Source organism: Puma concolor, chromosome D4 (genome assembly GCF_028749965.1).
Source record: "Puma concolor isolate L17-30 chromosome D4, mPumCon1.1.hap2, whole genome shotgun sequence".
Lineage (NCBI taxonomy): Eukaryota > Metazoa > Chordata > Mammalia > Carnivora > Felidae > Puma > Puma concolor.
The window spans coordinates 66915389-66934621 of record NC_141679.1 but is presented as its reverse complement, the minus strand read 5'-3'; the positions used below and the strand labels follow the sequence as shown (position 1 = coordinate 66934621).

General features: G+C 34.8%; 1 protein-coding gene and 1 long non-coding RNA gene across 3 annotated transcripts in view; one reads left to right on the top strand and one right to left on the bottom strand.

Annotated features, from left to right (window-relative positions):
- Nucleotides 1-1861: 1861 nt before the first annotated feature.
- NIPSNAP3A (nipsnap homolog 3A) lies at nt 1862-18846 on the bottom strand. Of its 2 annotated transcripts, XR_015242912.1 has the most exons (7): nt 18633-18846; nt 15343-15553; nt 13470-13628; nt 11574-11723; nt 4003-4084; nt 2796-2882; nt 2582-2698 (listed from the first exon to the last, which is right to left on the bottom strand). XR_015242912.1 is itself a non-coding variant. In XM_025935013.2 (6 exons), exons 1-6 carry the CDS (start codon nt 18690-18692, stop codon nt 2622-2624), a joined length of 744 nt encoding a protein of 247 aa, XP_025790798.1. In that variant the 5' UTR covers nt 18693-18844; the 3' UTR covers nt 1862-2621. The 2 variants fall into 2 exon arrangements, 1 of the variants encoding a protein (XP_025790798.1); XM_025935013.2 differs by lacking the exon at nt 4003-4084 and having other exon boundaries at nt 1862-2698; nt 18633-18844.
- LOC147574954 (uncharacterized) overlaps nt 12383-19233 on the top strand; it is a 641937-nt gene continuing 635086 nt past the window's right edge. Inside the window, exons 1-2 of the long non-coding RNA XR_015242915.1 lie at nt 12383-12524; nt 15823-15899. This is a non-coding gene — a long non-coding RNA (uncharacterized LOC147574954). The remainder of the gene's footprint in view (nt 12525-15822; nt 15900-19233) is intronic.

Here is a 19233-nt window from a genome sequence, read left to right as displayed (position 1 = left end):
ACAAAACCATCACTGGTATTTAGTGATCTTGTACCAGCCAAGAATGAGATACTCAGTGTGTATTTAATACTTGAAAGTGTAGATCCTATATATGGAGCATGGCAATTATTCTTTCTCTTATCTCCTACAGAGTATCAATATAGGTCATTAGGAATTTCATACAAGACCCTGAATCATGGACTTATAGGACCATTCTTATAATCAGAATCTTAGAATTTCTTTTCTTTTTTGTTTTTAGAATTTCTATATCTATTAGATTGATATGCTATACACTGTTGCTTTTACACTTATTTACAGCTGGATTAATTTAACTTATTTGAGTAGTTTCACAGTAATATTTTCTCTACTTACTAAGTTTTCAAGCCACATACCTTTGCTCTTATAAGGTCAAGAACAGTGGACAAAAGCTAATGCCATTAGGCCAGTCTCAGACCTCTTTGAGTAGTTTCATTATGGTACTAGACTCTTTGTTAAAAATTTTTTTTAATGTTTTGTTTAAATTTGAGAGAGAGAGAAACAGAGTATGAATGGGGAAGGGGGAGAGAGAGAGGGAGACACAGAATTCGAAGCAGGCTCCAGGCTCTGAGCTGTCAGCACAGAGCCTTATGTGGGGCTTCAACCCACTAACTGTGAGATCATGACCTGAGCCAAAGTTGGACACTTAACCAACTGAACCACTCAAGCGCCCCGGTACTAGACTGTTTTTAACTTAGTGACATGTTTTGTGTTTGTTTTTCAGATTTTTGACTTGAAAACAATCATGCTTAAACTCTGAATAAAATAAATACATTTTATTTATTGAAGAGATGTTTTTCCCTGGGCTATTCATCAGATGTTTGTGTGTGTGTGTGTGTGTGTGTGTGTGTCCTCCTTAATTGTGTCTTCAACTGCATCATTGACTCCTCAGATCTTCACTGACTTTCTCTTTCCAGGAAGAGCATGTCAGCGGACATTCTTGTGTCCATCTGTGTTGTCTTTGAAATGTTCTTCATCTCAGCCAGTTTTGTTGTGTTCCTGATCCATGAGCAGATCAGTAAAGGGAAACTCCTGCAGTTCATTAGCAGATTGTAACCTGTCATGTACTGGCTCTCCAATTCTGCATGGGGTATGGTAAGAACACCTGTCTGCTGCTGCTTTCTAAATCTCCATCAGGGCTATGGATTGGATGAAAGAGCCTTTGACTTTTCTAAAAGTGTTCTGGCTAATCTAAAGATGAATGAAAAAGGGAAAGGCAGAAGCAGTTGTATATTTTCATGACACAGAGCTGATCTCATGCCACAGAGAAAATCTGTCTACACTGACTGCAACTAACACTACTATCACCTAATTTCCTAGACTTTTCAAAGAAACATTGAGGTAGAAGACTCTTAGTTAAAACTCAAAACCAATGCCTCTGACTTCTGATAGGTTTTAACCTCCAGAGTTAGGGTGTTCTTTGCCTTACTAGGAAACTTATTTGTCCTTTAAATCCTTGAGGACCAGATAAATGAGAGGTGAGTATGCTTCCTGCTTTTCCATTTTCCCTCAGACAGCTAATAATTTACTGTGTTGTATTTGCAATATGTGTTAGAAACATAAATTCATATAGCTGTAAATATAGACTACCAGGAGAGCTTGGAAGTACCAAATCTAGTTTGAGAAGGCTGAAATACTCAAGTAAAATAAAAATGAACATTGTAAGAAAACCCTAGTATATCTGAGACAGTACTGAAGAAATTCTCCTTGTAGAGCTATTAGCATGCTATTTATTTGAGGTAAGTTAACATTTAAGTATATTTATTACTGTCTCGTTACCTTATAGCAACACAGTAGCTCCAGATCAGAGGATAAAAATATAAAACACAATAAAAAACGATCAGAATGTATCTGTAGGCATTTATTAGGGTAAACATTTCCATAACCATAAATATCTCATTATCACAAATAGATGTCCCAAGTATCTTTGTTAAATTGTGATTCAAAATGAAGTAAAAGTTAGTAAAATAAATTGTAAATGAAGACATTTTCAGCATATAAACCAATGAGTCTTTAAAAATTTTTCATATGAGGACCTATTAACATTATTTTCCACATATGTAATTAATTATTAATGTAAAACAAAATGAATAGAGATGATAATATACTTTTCCATAATAAACAGGTTTAATATTTTTATGAATCCCATTTGGTATTACAAAATAAGTTTTACTGGACAAAAACTTTTAAAATCTCAGAAAAATAGACATGAAAAGGTTGATAATATATATAAATAACTTAAAAATATCATAGGCATGGAAATGTAACATAATCATTTCAATATAAGGAAATGCTATAAAAGTAGAGGGCTGTAAACATAGAGAACAAGAGATATTCTGAAATAAATGAAAAATCAAGATCTTGAAGGAATGACAACTCTTTTTAATATATGACAGATACTGAAATGCCAAACGGAAAATGAACAGAACTATTTCCTCAAGAGGTCATGACAATGGACAAAAGCAGCTTTTAAAAATGCAGAGGGCACAGCAAATTAACTTACCACCTCCTTCAAATAAAAATGAAAATCTCTTGGGAGAATTTAAGCACCATTAGCAGACACAACTTATAGCAGTTAATGCAATGCTTTGTATTTCAGAGGAAAATTATTTCAATGGGGAAAATGACGTAGGAATCAGAAGCATATTTTGCTGAGACTCAAGGAAGTTAACACTTTCCCGAACTGGAAAAAAAACATTTTATAATGTTGGAAAGTTATAAAGTTAAAAAGTGAATCAAATTTGTTGTACAAATAATTCATGCCTAGTGAAATAGCTTACCAGCTGCCACAACTCTGGGATCCTCATGAGACTGATGTCTCCCAGCTGCACGACTGTCTGCACTCTCATTCCACCAAAGAACATGAACTGCAGAAATAACGAAAAATAGATTCTAAAGACTATAGCATTACTACAATAAATACAGAAAAATTAATCAGAAACATTAAGTCTTATTCTTTAAATCAAAATAGTAAATATCAAAAAGGTAAAACTGGGTATGTTAGTGATAAGATTTCAGAGGGGTCAGTGATTTGGGAGGTAAATTTATAAATTACTTAATCAAACTTTTTATAGATGAAGAAACAGATGGTTGGAGAGAAAAAGTTAGTAAAACCACTAAAGACACAATTAAGTCTAGAACCAAGCCTGTGACTTGCTAATATATTTTAGTTTATTAAAAAAAGCAAGATTATATAAGAATTATATTTACTACTGGAAATCTGGATGATACAAAGAAGAAAATTAAAAGCATAATTTGAACCACCTAGAGAGAAACTCTATTGCTATTTAGTGCATTTCCTTTAAACAAATGAATAAAATAAAAAATGCATATTTTCCATGGCAGTAATCTTAATTTTTAATGGCTATGTGAATTCCTCCTTCTAGATATAACAACTTTTTATCCAAACTTCTTATTATTGACCAATCAGATTAATTCCAATATTTAAATTTTTTGAATTATGGAATGTTTTTATGCATAATGTTTTACAAGTTTTTAATAACTATAATATAGGACATGTTAGCTCTATAGGAAAATGCAGATAAAAAGAGAAAAGAGTAATCATTTCTATACCACCTAGGGAAAAAACCCACTTTTTTGCTGCATCTCTTTCCATATTTATGTATATATGTATCTATTTTTATGGATATATTTTATACACACATAAACATACAAATTTATGGTTATATAAATACATGATGAAATGTACTTTTTTCTGGATTATATGTGTTATTACATAAAAAATGTTTTTTTGTAAATACTGATACAAACATCATTAGAGTAGCATCTACATGTATATCTGTAATGATAATGCTGATGACAACTCATACCAATATTTATTCATTGTTTACTATGTACTAGACCTGGTTTTAAGCATTTTGCATGTATTAACTCATTTAGTCTTCATAATAATTTTATATAGTAGATTACTATTATCATCACTTTATGGACGAGGAAACTAAGGCACAATGAGGTTAAGTAACTTACCTAGGGTCACAAAGTTATAAGTGGTGAAGCTGGGATTCAAACCCAGGCAGTCTGGATCTGATTATTTTCTTAATATAAACTCCTAAAATTTAAATTGAGAGAACCAAAGAGTATATCTTATACATACACACTCATAAATATACAGTGTATATATTATACACTGTCCTCCAGAAATGAAGTATTGATTTATACTCAGCATATTACTATTCTCCTAGTACACTAAGAATAAATTTAAGATTAAAAAGTGTGTGTGCACACATATTTTCATTATTTTTTTTCTTATAAAAGTGATACATGTCCATTATAGTAAATTAGAGACTTAAAAGACCTTTAATCTCATCATTTAAATATGACTATATATTTTATGTCCTTTCAAATTCCCTTCTTGTATAACTAAACACACCTACATATCCATGCATATTTCCTTAACATTGGCAAAAACAATTTAAAAAATTAAGGCTTTTTGCCCAAGGCAGCCCCAACTTGCCTCTTAACACTGGGACCAAACCCTGCCCACAATAGGCAAAGAGAGCCATTTCAGACAACTGGACTAAAGGCAGATGTGGCTCAGCCACAACAGTAAGGTGCATGCAACACATACACAAGATACCCTTGAAGGGAAATTGCACTGCAGGGCACTACAGGACCTCTTCTTCATAAGGCCACTACTTGCAAAAGCAGGAGATGTAGCTTACTTTCCTAACACACAGAAACAGACACAGAGAGTTAGACAAAATGAAGGCATAGAAGAATATGTCTCAAATGAAAGAAGAGGACAAACTCACAGCAAGAGAGCTAAATGAAACAGATAAACAATATGCCTGATAGAGAATTTAAAGTAATGATCATAAATATACTCACTGGACTTGAGAAAAGAGTAGAGGATCTCCGTGAAACCCTCAAAAAAGAGAGAGAAAATATAAAAAAGAACCAGTGAAAGATGAAGAACTCAATAAGTGAAATTAAAAATACACTAGAGGGAATAAATAGTAGATTAGAGGAAGCAGAAGAATGGATCAGTGATCTAAAAGACAGTAATGGAAAGCAATCAAGCTAAACAGGAGAAATAAAAAAGATTAACAAAAATGCGAGAATAGGTTAAGGGAATTCAGCAATACCATCAAGTGTAATAACATTAACATTATAGGGATCCCAGAAGAAGAGAGATAAAAGGGGTAACACATTTATTTGAAGAACTAATAGCTGAAAACTTCCTAAATCTGGAGAGGGAAACAAATCTAGAGTCCTAACACACAGAGAGCCACCAACAATATCAACCCAAGGAGGTCCACACCAAGACACACAGTAATTAAAATGGCAAAAAAGTACTGATAAAGAGAAAAATGTAAAAGCATCAAAAGAAAAGAAAATAGTTACATATGAGAGAAACTCCATAAGGCTACCAGCTGATTTTTCAGCAGAAACTTTGCAGGCTAGAAAGGAATGGCATGATATATTCAAAGTGCTGAAAGGAAAAAAACTGAAACCGAGAATACTCTATGCAGCAAGGCCATCATTCAGAATAGGAGAGATAAAGAGTTTCTCAGATAAACAAAAATTAAAGGAGTTCATCAACCACTAAACCAGACTTACAAGAAATATTAAAGGGGATTCTTTAAGTGGAAAAGAAAAACCAAAAGCAGGAGTAAGAAAATGAGGAAAGGAAAAAATTTCACAGGTGCATATAAACATAATAAAAGTAGATTAATCACTTATAAAACAGTACGGAGGTTAAAACACAAAGCAGTAAAATCAAGTATATCTATAAAAATCAGTCAAGAGATTAATAAAGGGATGTAAAGTATGACATCATATACCTAAAACATAGAGGGGAGGGGAGTAAAAATTTAGTGTTTTTAGAATGGGTTCAAACTTAAGGGACCATCACCTTAATATAGACTGTTATATGCATAAATGTATATATAAACCTAATGGTGACCACAAATAAAAAAACTGGTAATAGATATGCAAAAAATATACAGAAAGGAATCCAGGTATATTACTAAAGAAAGCCATCAAACCACAAAAAAGAGAGCAAGAGAAGAAAGGGACAGAGAATAACACCACAGAACAAGTAACAAAATGGCAATAAGTACAGACCTGTCAATAATTACTTTGAATGTAAATGGATGAAATGCTCCAATCAGGGTAACTGAATGGATAAAAGGGGAAGATATTTATATGCTGTTTACAGAGATTCATTTCAGACCAAAAGACACATGCAGATTGAAAGTGAAGAGATGGGAAAACATTTATCATGCAGATGAAAAGAAAACTGGGATAGCAATACTTGTATCAGGCAACACTGGAAGACATAAAGAAGAACATAATCATAAAGGGAACAATCCAACAAGAAGATATAAAACTTGTAAATACTTATGCAGATTACATGGGATTACCCAAATACATAAAGCAGCTATTAACAAACATAAAGGAAATAATCAGTAGTAATTCAATAATAGTAAAGGACTTTAACACCCCACTTGCATCAATAGATAGATCACCCAAAGAGAAAATCAACATGTTAACAGTGGCTTTGAATGACACATTGGACCAGATTAACAGATACATTCAGAACCCCCCATCCTAAAAACAGTGGGATACACATTCTTTCAAGTGCACACGAAACATTCTCTGGAAGAGATCATACGTTAGGCCACAAAACAAGTCTCAACAAATTAAAAAAAAATACTAAAGTCATACCACGCATCTTTCCCAACCACAACACTAAGAAACTAGAAATCACAAGAAAAAATATGCAAAGACCACAAACACATGGAGGTTAAATAACATGCTACCAAACAATGAATGGGTCAACCAAGAAATCAAAGTGGAAGTAAAAAAATACATGGAGGCAAATGAAGATGAAATGAAGTCCAAAATCTTTGGGATGTAGCAAAAGCTGTTCTAGGAGGGAAGTTTATAGTGATACAGGTCTACTCAAGAAGCAAGGAAAATGTCAAACTCCTGAACCTTACACCTAAAAGAGCTAGAAGAAAAAGAACAAACAAAACCCCCAAACAGTAGAAGTAAATACTAAAAATTAGAGCAGAAATAAATGAAATAGAACCACAAAAACAATAGAACTGATCAATGAAACCCAGAGCTAGTTCTTTGAAGAGAACAACAAATTTGATAAACTTTTACCCAGACTGTTCAAAAACAGAGAGAGAGAGAGAGAGAGAGAGGATCAAATAAACAAAATCAGAAATGAAAGGGGAGAAATAACCACCAAAAACACAGAAATAGAAAGGGTTAGTCAGAAAATATTATGTAAAATTATATGCTAACAAACTGGGCAACCTAGAAGAAATGGATAAAATCCTAGAAACATTAAGACTTCCCAAAAATGATTCAGGAAGAAACAAAATTTAAAGACTGTACAAGCAATGTAATTGAATCACTAATCAAAAAACTCCCAACAAACAGAAGTCCAGGACCAGATGGCTACACAGGTGAATTCTACTAAACATTTAAAGAAGAGTTAATGCCTATTATTCTCAAACTATTCCAAAAAGTAGAAGAGGAAAGAAAGCTTCCAAATTCATTCTATGAAGCCAGCATTACCCTGACACCAAAACTAGATAGACACTACAAAAAAGAGAACTATAGGCCAATATCTCTGATGAACATAGATGCAAAGATCTGTAACAAAATATGAGCAAACTGAATCCAACAATATATAAAGAAATCATTTACATTCATCAAGTAGGATTTATTCCTGAGATGCAAGCGTAGTTCAATATTTGCAAAGCAATCAACATGATACATCACATCAATAATGGAAAGGATAAAAACCATATGATCATTTCAGCAGATCTAGAAAATGCATTTGACAAGGACAACATCCATTCATGATAAAAACCCTCCTTAAAAAGTAGGTGTAGAGAGAACATACCTCAACATAATAGAGGCCATATATGAAAAACCCACAGCTAACATCATACTCGATGAAAAACAGAGCTTTTCCACTATGGTCAGGAACAAGACAAGAATGTCCACCAATTTTATTCAACATAGTACTGGAAGTCCTAGCTACAGCAATCAGACAAGGAAAAGAAATAGAAAGCATCTAAATTGGTAAAGAAGAAGCAAAACTTTCACTATTTGCAGATGACATGGTACTATATATAGAAAACCCTAAAGACTCCACCAAAAACTACTGGAACTGAAAAATGAATTAAGTAAAGTTGCAGGATACAAAATCAATATACAGAAATCCATTTCATTTCTACACATAAAAAAGTAGCAAAAAGAGAAATTAAGAAAAATATCCCATTTACAATTGCATCAAAAATAATAAAATACGTAGAATAAACTTAACCAAGGAGGTGAAAGACCTGTACTGTGAAAACTATAAAACACCAATGAAAGAAGTTGAAGATTATACAAACAAATGGAAGGATATTCCATGCTTATGGATTGGGAGAACCAATATTGTTAAAACATCCATACTACCCAAAGCAATCTGCAGATTTAATGCAATCCTATAAAAATACCAATAGCATTTTTCACAGAACTAGAACAAATAATCCTAAAGTTTGTATGGAACCACAAAAAATCCTGAATAGCAAAAGTAATCTTGAAAAAAAAGAACAAAACTGGAGGCATCATAATCCCAGATTTACTAGAAATCTGTAGTAATCAAAACAGTGTGGTACTGGCACAAAAACAGAAAATAGATCTATAGATCAGTGGAACAGAATACAGAGCCTAGAAATAAACCCACGATTATACTGTCAATCTTTGACAAAAGAGGCAAAAAAAAAAAAAAGACTTTTTAACAAATGGTATTGGGAAAACTGGATAGCTACATACAAAGAATGAAACTGGACGACTTTGTTTCACTATACACAAAAATAAACTCAAAATGGATTAAAGACCTAAATATGAGACCTGATACCATAAAAGTCCCAGGGGAAAACACAGGCAGTAGTTTCTTTGACATTAGCCATAGCAACATCTTTCTTGATATGTCTCCTAAAGCAAGAGAAACAGCAAAAATAAACTATTGGGACTACATCAAAATAAAAGCTTTTAAATAGCAAAGGAAACCATCATCAATACTAAATACAACCTACTGAATGGAAGAATATATTTGCAAATGAAAAATCTGATAAAAGGTTAATATCCAAAATCTATAAAGAACCTATACAACTCAATACCCCAAAAACAAATAATCCAATTTAAAAATGGGTAGAAGATATGAATAGACATTTCTCCAAAGAAGACACCCAGATGGCCAATGGACACATGAAAAGATGCTCAACATCATTCATCATCAGGGAAAAGCAAATCAAAACTACAATGAGATATCACCTCACATCTGTTAGAATGGCTAAAATCAAAAACAAAAGAAACAACAAGTGTTGGCAAGGATGTGGAGAAAAAGGAACCATCATGGACCATTTGTAGGAATGCATATTGGTGCAGCCACTGTGGAAACAGTATGAAGGTTCCTCAAAAAATTAAAAATAGAATTACCATAGGATACAGTAATTCCACTACTGGGTATTTACCCAAAGAATATGAAAGCATGAATTTGAAAAGGTTTATGCACCCCATGTTTATTGCAGCATAAATTACATAGTCAAGATATGGAAGCAGCAGACCAAGTGTCCATTGATAGATGAATGGATAAAGAAGATGTGGTATGTATATACAATGGAATATTACTCAGCCATAAAAGGAATGAGATCTTGTCATCTGCAAACATATGGAGGATCTAGAGGGTATAATGCTATGTGAAATAAGTTAATCAGAGAAAAACAAATACCACATGATTTCACTCATAGTGGAATTTAAGAAAACAAATGAACAAAGAAAAAAAGTGATGAAAAACAAATTCTTAAATATAGAGAACAAACTGGTGGTTACCAGAGAGAAGGTGGGTAGAGGGATGGGTGAAATAGGTGAAGTGGATTAAGAGTACACTTATCATGATGAGTTCTGAGTAACGCACAGGATTGTTGAATCACTATATTATACACCTGAAACTAATATAACACTGTATGTTACTTATACTGAAATAAAAAAAATAATGTCAAAGAACCAAGCCTTTTTATTTATGTTGCCAGGTTTTTTTGAGGGAAGATGAAGTAGTTACAAATCCTACAAGTAGAACTCATTTTTTTCTGACCTAGGTTATACTCTACCTGTATAATGTATCTTTATTAGGTAAAAACTGGCATCTTATGAGGTGCCTAGGTAGCTCAGTTGGTTAAGTATCTGACTTCTGCTCAGGTTATGGTCTCACGGTTCATGGGTTTGAGCCCCACATTGGGCTCTGTGCTGACAGCTTGGAGCCTGGAGTCTACTTCAGATTCTGTGTCTCCCTTTCTCTCTGCCCCTCCCCTGCTCATGCTCTGTCTCTCTCTCTCTCTCTCTCTCTCTCTCTCTCAAAAATAAACATTAAAAAAGAATTAAAGCATCTTACTTTGTTTTAATCTGCATCTTCTTTAATATATTTTTAGGAGTCATCTGTGTCTACCTTTGCAGAATATTTATTTTTTGCTCTTGGATTTCATTTAAGGTGTTTTGGGAGGAACTAAGTTTGAGCTTTGTATAATAAAATCATCAATTTATTCTTTTTTTCCTTCATAGTTTCTTCATTTGCTTTTTGGCTTAGAAATACTGTTTCTATACATGTCATTAAATAAATTTATCTATACTTTGTTTTATTAGTTGTATGAATTCATCAGTTTGCCACAAGAAAACTCTCTGAAATTCTGACTGGAATATCTTTTGACTTTAAACATTAAATATCCCAAATAGACATTTTATTAAATAAATTAATAAATCATTTACTTATATCTTATATATACTATAAATATATCTAAGTAGTGGAAATGGGTAATTTTTTTCTTTGGGCTTGTCTATGTTTTTAATATTTATAATAACTACATAGTACTTTTTCACCCAGAAATAATCTCTACCCCAAGTAATGTTATTTAAAAAAAATCACAAAAAGCAGACTTCCAGTTATAAGATATTAAATAAGTTTTGGGGATGTAATACACAACATGATGACTATAGGTAACACTCCTGTATTGTATATTTGAAAGCTGATAATAGAGTATATCTTAAAAGTTGTCATCAGAAGGAAAAACAATTTGTAACTGAGGTGATGGATGTTAACTAAACATACTGTGGTGACCATTTCACAATATATACAGATAACAGATCATTAAACTTGTAACATGTTATATCAATTATATCTCAATAAAACTGGGAAAAAAGGAAAAATCATTAAAAGTACATTCAGAGGAAAATAACATAACAGAAATAGGTAACTTTTTCAGGTTCCTTTCAATTTTTAAAATTTTATCATTTTGATGTATCAGGGAAAAGAGCAGTTCTGTATTTGAAAAAAAAAAACTTTATAAGGTGAATAACATTCCAAATAAATGTAAAACAGGTTTGCTCAACCCTTAAATTTACAAAAAGCTAAAAACTGGGCAATAAAAAATGAAATATAGTCCACAATGAGAACAGAGACAAATTGACCAAAGGAACTTAATGTGGATCACCAATATATTTTGCAATTTCATGGAAGAAATGGACAACTGTACCTCTGTTGAGTACTCCATATTCTGCATGGAACACTCCAACGAGTTTTGTGTAGCCTCGATTGACATGCGTATGAACTGCCCTTTTAAATGGGTCACCCCACAGAGCTGGCCCACCAGGTTTCATCTGAAATGTAGCTAGTTCATAGACTCCTAGAATAGGGAGAAAAATAATTATTTTATAGAACATATTCAAGAAATTTCTAATCATGTTTAGTTTGGTTCCAGTGCAAGGATAACTACACAAATAGATTTTGAGGATCATACCCATATACATGTTCATGTAGACATAATTTATTAATAATTTGCATTGTTTTTCTTTGCTTTTATGTTTAGTCAGTCTTGGTCCCACTTAAAGGGTCAGTTGTTAAACTTAGTATACAGAACAAACCAAAATGGATGGACTCTACAGGTAAGGTATTATCTAAGCTATTTTTAATCTACAGAAATTGTCAATAAAAGTGAAAATTTATAATGGAATAGGATATTTCTAGTTGTCTAAGTCTGTACTTTATAAAGTAAATGAAAAAGGAAGTATTTCTAGTCTCTTATAGTTCCATTTTTCTTTCCAATTTTCACTACTTTTCTCTTTAAAAATTTTTTTTTTTAATGTTTCTTTATTTTTGAGACAGAGAGACAAAGCATGAATGGGGGAGGGTCAGAGAGAGGGAGACACAGAATCTGAAGCAGGCTCCAGGCTCCGAGCTGTCAGCACAGAGCCCGATGTGGGGCTCGAACTCACAGACCATGAGATCATGGCCTGAGCTGAGGTCAGACGCTCAACCGACTGAGCCACCCAGGCACCCCTACTTTTCTCTTTATATAAGTTCCCCTTATAGGATTCCTTTTCTAACAGGAGCAGCAAGCAAGTAATGAGCCTGAAGTGATTGTCTTAGAATTCTGAGGAAAAAAATAATTCTAAAGGAGATGGTTTTGCTATTCCCAAATATCCAGGTAAATACTTGAAAAGCATTTTACCTTCTTGATGGAAATATGGACTGTGTGAAGGGAAGGAAACCAGGGGACAAGTAGATTTGAGAAGTAAAAGAAAAACATGCAAAAGTTCCTGAAGAATCATGAATAACATAGAGGAAAAGAACCAAACAAGATCTGATACTTTCTGAGAAGCCAACCAGTTCATTCAGTTAGTGCTGGGCTGAGGGGGAGCTAAAAGGCTAAGTTTCTAAATAAGATTTTTCAAATCTTTTGTAATCTAAAATGCATTGCAAAGTTAGGAATAATGGGGGAAATAAAATAACATTTAAATTAGTTTATGCTTTTGCTAATCTGACCTTTGTTTAAAACTGGATTGAGGTAATAATTTCTTTAAGTCAGCAAGAAGTGAAATCAGCAAGAAGACAAATCTTTAGGAATTATTTTCAAACTGAGAAATAAGAAAGAGGAAGACATAAAAGTTAGACTACAGTAATGCAGCTTGGCAATTTCAGTTAATTCATTCCCCTAGTCCATTTTATAAACAAACATGTATTTAGATTAGTTGTAATCTATGGAAAAATACTTTTATATTTAAAAAGTTACATTATTTTAAAATTATGACAAAGTATCACATACTATCCCTTACCTACCCACAGATGTGTTCCCTGCTCCCTAGGCCCAACTTCTCAACCTTTAGTGACCATGTCAACTTTTTCTATAATACAGTTAAGCTTTAAGAATCAATAAGATACCAATATGGAAAAATACTTCATTATTTTAATGCTTATTTTTAAAAGGATAAGCTAAGAGCACCAATTTATTTTTATCTGAACAATCACATATATTCCTATATTAAACAAAGTATTAACTTTATTTCTTTTCCAGTAGAACTTGAGTTTTTATAGTTTAAAATCTAATATTTTCTCCATCAGAATTCAAAGTGACAAAAAGGGGAGGACTTACCTTCTTTTGGAGGCTTTTCTAATTTGCACCATGGCACCAGATACGTAATCTCACTCTCTTGTTTATCAATAAGAGCCAAATTTGGAATGAGGTATTGTTCTTGCCATTCCTTATCTTTGGCCAATGCTTTCCGAACTTCAGTTCGATGAGCAAAATTATCTACGGGGAAAAAAAGGAGAAAGAAAAACAAAAATTACTGATTTAAATCACCTCTGCTGTTTCTGGGTTTCATTCAGTTCACCAAGTGTTCATTAAAGCTACATAAGGATACTGTATTATCACTTGAGATGCATATAGATGTGGCATTTGTCCCCAAGGTGCTTATGGTCTGGGAGTAGAAATGTAAACAACTAATGATAATATCATACATTGGGCTTAGCCTTTTACTGCTTAGTAGGTATTTGTGTGACTTAGGTTATTAAATCTTTCTGTGCCTGTGTTTTACTCTGTAAAATAGGGATAATGATTTGGATCTCCCTCTAGGGGTAAGATTAAATGAATTAGTACGTGAAAGGACCTTACAACAGCGTTTGGCACCGAGTCAGAACTCAATATACATTAACTGTTCTTATTAATTTAATGAGGCATTTAAATTATAGTGGTAGATTCGAAAAAGAGTATATTTCTGTGATGGTGGTGGTGGTGGTAATGGGTATTAGGTCAAGATACACCTTGAATTAAATTTAACATAAATGAAATTAAGATGTACTTTGATAGCTGCTGCTTTGAATCAACAGCTTCCAAAGAAATAGTGATCTTCTGTCATCCATCCTTTTTACTCAGTGCCATTATATGGGCCTAGTACTATATTTACCTAACAAAGCCTCATAAGACTAATGGTAAAAGTAATTTTCTATGGTTTATGCTGTGGATAAGGAATAACATCTATCTTAGAGCTTAAGTAAGTATTATCAGGACTTTACTAGTTGTTGTTGCTTTTTTTTAATGGGACACAATTCAACTGGTGGTACATTAAAGCATAAATTTTTAATGGGGTTTGTTTTACAATTGGGAAAACCCCTAAACTATGGCCATATTTAGGAAGAACACTTTTCATATGAAAGTATTTTATGACCATTAACTTTGGACACTAATAACCAAAATACTAAATGAAATTACTAAAAGTTTTTGGATATCATGATGTACTAGTGGAGTTCAGAAAGATTAGGCAATGGAGTAACAAACATTCCGGGGTTTCCAGTAACCATACTCCTTCCTCTATTAGACCAGGGGTAGATCAGCTTCAGTATGGGAAGAACTCTAATTCCTTTTCCTTTACTTCCATAGAGGAGTATAAGGACAGTAAATTTCTTGAAACTCTGGGGTGCAGAAGTAAAACAAAAGGGTCTGAAACATAGCGATTTATTATATCTTACAGATGAGTGAGGGCTTCAAAGTTTCCTATTAACTTCTATTTCCCTAAAGCCCCTAGACATTTGAATGATTTCTGTTAAAACACTATCCAGCTATAGCTTCAATAATAATAATAAAAGCAATCCTACTTTCCTTTTATGATCTCAACTGCTTGGGTTCTTGCAGTCATTGCTGTAAATTTTTCATAAACCATCTTTACAATAAGCTATTCTTAACTTTTCCTAAGAATTAAAGTGTGGTTCATAATTTAATGACTTGAAATCTGAGATGCCATTTTCTCAATATCACATTCCCATATGCTATTAAAAGGTTCTAGCAGTGGGCTATTGGAGGTATACCAGTGGGAGGTGAAATCACTGAATTTATTTTTTGGTACTGCTATTTATAAGTTTTACTTCACCTGTATGTATTTACGGTACTACAGATCCAAGAACTAAGTCTCATGTAACATCTAACAGAATGAAAATCTGTACTGAATACTTAAGCTGATGACTCATACCATACTTCCAAATATGAAACACTTTATTCATTGTTCCTCCAAATTCTACACTCCAGTATCCAACCAGTTCAGAGTGAGCTGTCCGAAGATGAATGTTTTTCTTAGTATTTTCCAGGAACTGATTCATCTTTGAGGGCTTAAGATAATAGGTACGAAATTCATAGAATGTTCCATCGTATTGTCTGGGGCCTGTAGCAAGAGATGAGCAAACCTGAAGAAAAATAAGGCAAACTTAAATAAATTGGGAAGGTAGGGTTTATAATATTGTATTACAACCAAACCTAAGTCTGGAAACAAGGGACACTCAGTAGACACAATCTACACTCCTGTTGTCCTCTCTCCATAGACTTGTTTAGAGAAGTTATCAGTAAAGAAAACAACTTTTAAGAAAAAATAGAATTTATTGTCAAATTGGTTTCTATACAAGAAAACTACTATTAAGTATTCCAAATATATAGCTACTATTTCCTTTACCTCTAGGTACTTTTTCATGAGAAGTTTCTCCTAAGAAGCCCCTGGGGCAATTTCTTTACCCCCAAACTACAACTAGGATCCTGGTAAGTTTTGCAAATAGTTTATTATCCCTTATTTAGCAAATACTCCATCTTTAGTCAATAGTATATGTATGTGTTAGAGTTACACATTTAAAACAATTTTATAAAATATACAGGTATTTTGACTGGCACAATGGGAATGTATTTACTAGCAGAAAATTCATTTTTTTTAGGTTCTTAAAACAATGGAAATTTCTGGTCAGGTCAAAGTATTTCCTAAATCCAATGAAGTAAACCACTGGTCCAAAAATAGGGCAGGAATTTAATTGTATTAGGAAACTATGAGCTATTCAATTACATTGTAATATAGTGATAGAATGTGTAAATGCTAGAAAAAGGAAAAAAATTGATGAGTCACAATTATGTGAGTCCTTATGTTTTTAGTTTCAGATGCAATCTGAAGAAGGTTATTTAACCCACCCAGTTATACTATGTTGTTGGAAATACTTTTTAAGAGCCATTGATTCCTTTTGTAATATTCATATACTATGTAAATTTCTGATTTGGTTCTCTGAGTGAACCAAACTTTCAGTGGGAAATGCTTTGCCAGAAATTATCCCTGTGTATAGGTATGTGTGTATATGTATACACACACACACACACACACACACACACACACACACAAATTTATGCATATTAACACAGATATACTCATACAGAATTCCAGTTTACAAATCCATCTTACCTAAGTTTGGTTAGCATGTGCATATTTCCTGAAGCTGATTATACCAGAATAATCTATCACAACAGTTTTGATACGTACAAAGCTGTGGCTGAATTTTGGGCTTATGCTGACCAGCTGGTACAACAATCAAAAGCAGTAGGCTTCTTGCTATATATATATATATATATATATATATATATATATATATATATACACACACACACACACACATATATATACACACACATATATATATATACACACACACACACATATATACAAACATATATATACACACACACACATATATGTAAATGTATATGTACACACATATATATATGTGTATATGTAAGTTTTACTTCACCTGTATTTATGGTAATACAGATATGTATATATGTATACATATTTGTATAATTGTATACAAATATATTTGTATACAAATATGGGTACAAAGCATATGTATATGTATACAAAGCACATATATGTATATATATTTACAAAACACAATAGTGTTATGTATTTTGCTGCTGTATTGTGTATAAGGCTGAATTGAGCTGATCCCATTCATGTCTATGATGAGTTATAATCTTATTGTCTGACTGGGATGCCATCAAAAACAATTGCAGTTGCCCCTATGTTTAGCTGACATTCTTTTTGTCCCATTTTACCACTCTAATAACAAAATACTATGCAAATGAAAACTGCCTAATATTTATCACTTAAAAATATAAATAAAATATAAATATATCAAAATGGGTCAATGGGGTACTTGTGACAATTGCTTTTAAGTTGTTTTTCAGGGAATTTGTATGCGTAGAACAAAATAAGTGATCACAGGCACATATTTTTATTGTCTTTTGCAAAAAAGTACAATAGGAAAGCTCAGGGAGAAGTTAACAGCAATGAAGCAATGAGAGGGGTGTGTATGGGAAGGGGTGAGGTGATTTTTGTTGAGGGACACTAGAACAGTATAACCAGAACACAAGGCCACTATGCTAAGGAAGGAAACATGAATGCTCTAGGCTCCCTTGTCTCCAAATAAGGGCTCATTTTCAGCAGCACTGATTTCCAATTCACTTACAACAATTGGTCGACATCTAAAAAAAAAAATCACAGTCCAGAATAAAGTTGTAAGGAATAACTAACTGTTGGCCCTGCCCCAGAAGAGTGAGAATCAGGTTAAAGACTATTGCTAATCTTAGGTGGATGGGCCATTATTGGTTCCTCTTCAGCCTTCACCAGGAAGTCAGTCTCTAGAGTAGGTTAATCCCCATCCCATCCTACTCCTTTGAGAAAGGAGTACAAACTTAAATATCAAAAGGAAAAAAATCTGCAGATTGACAGAATAGGCCAGTTCCCGACAGTTAAGGCTGAATCACCAAAATCTATTGTGCATGTTTCTCATCCAATGTTACGACGTTTGTTCTGAGGTTCCTCGCCCTGCCTGCCTTGGACACCACCCACACGACACAGTGGGAGGCTGGGCTGGATGCTCCACCACCCGCACCCTGGGCCTCCTTTTCAAGTTCTCCGCAAAACGCTCGTTAAGTTGTGTACATTTCGAAGAGGCCAATTCTAACACCAGCCACAGGTTGACCTATTTCTCCTCTACCTTCTGTCTGGAGGGGGCGGTGGCTTGTCAAACGACAAATAAATAGGAAAGGCTCCATCAGCAAGCACCAGGCACGGGCCCCAACTTGGGGAACGCAGGGGGCTGGGCAGCAAAAATGCAGCAGCCAGAGCTTCAGGAGTGTCCTCAGCACTTAGGCCAGAAAAACCCTGTTCGCGGCTGCTCACAAGTTGGCCTGTAGACCACACTGGCCAGCGGACCTTCCCAGAGCCGCGCCCCCTTCCTCTCGCGCGTCCTGGGATACCCCGCCTCCGGGGTCTGGAACTGGCACCAGAACTTCCGCGGCAGCACCACGCTTTCAATCTGCATAGAGAACCAGCTGGGCGCATGCGCAGCACTCGCAAGTCTGGTCACGGTAGCGCTTGCGCGGGACCTCGAGCTCCTCGCTGACGTCCCTCCCCTCCCCCAAGGCACGGCTTGGGCACGTCTCCGCGGCCGGTACCTGAGGCGCGAGAGTCCGCGCAGCCAGAGCTCTAGTCAGGCCGCTTCGGAGGACGAGCATGGCGCGGCTGCGAGCGCTGGGAGGGCCAGCCAGCCAGTATTCTGTCTTCGGTTCCTCCTGGTAGGGCTAACCCGCCTGGAAAAGAGCAGCGACCGAGCTACTGGCGGACGCAGGCTGGGGCGGGACTCCGCGGCTGCAGCTCCGCCTCTGGTGCCGGGAGGCGCGGCGGCACGGCCCGGTTGGCTGGCGTCGTCCGTGGGCGTCACGTTCGGGCCCCTGCCCCCTCCGGCCCAACGTTTGTTTCCTCAGACGTTCTCACCCAAACGTCAGAGGGGCCTTAGGATTAGCTGAACGCGGAGAGCGTTCCTGTGCCACCTTTCTGAGCCCATCAGCTAGTCTCCACGCGCGGTTGCGCACAGTTCTTAAAGTTCGTGCGCAGAATGTGAGTGTGTTTGTCCTTTGAGAAGGAAGAATGATGCATGCATATTATAATGCTGTGCGTTGAAAATCGTGGAGGTTTTTGTCCTTGTTCATTTTTAGGGTGACTTAAACGTCAAGAGCAGGGAGGCTTCACTTCTCCTCATTAAATGCATGGTGGTTC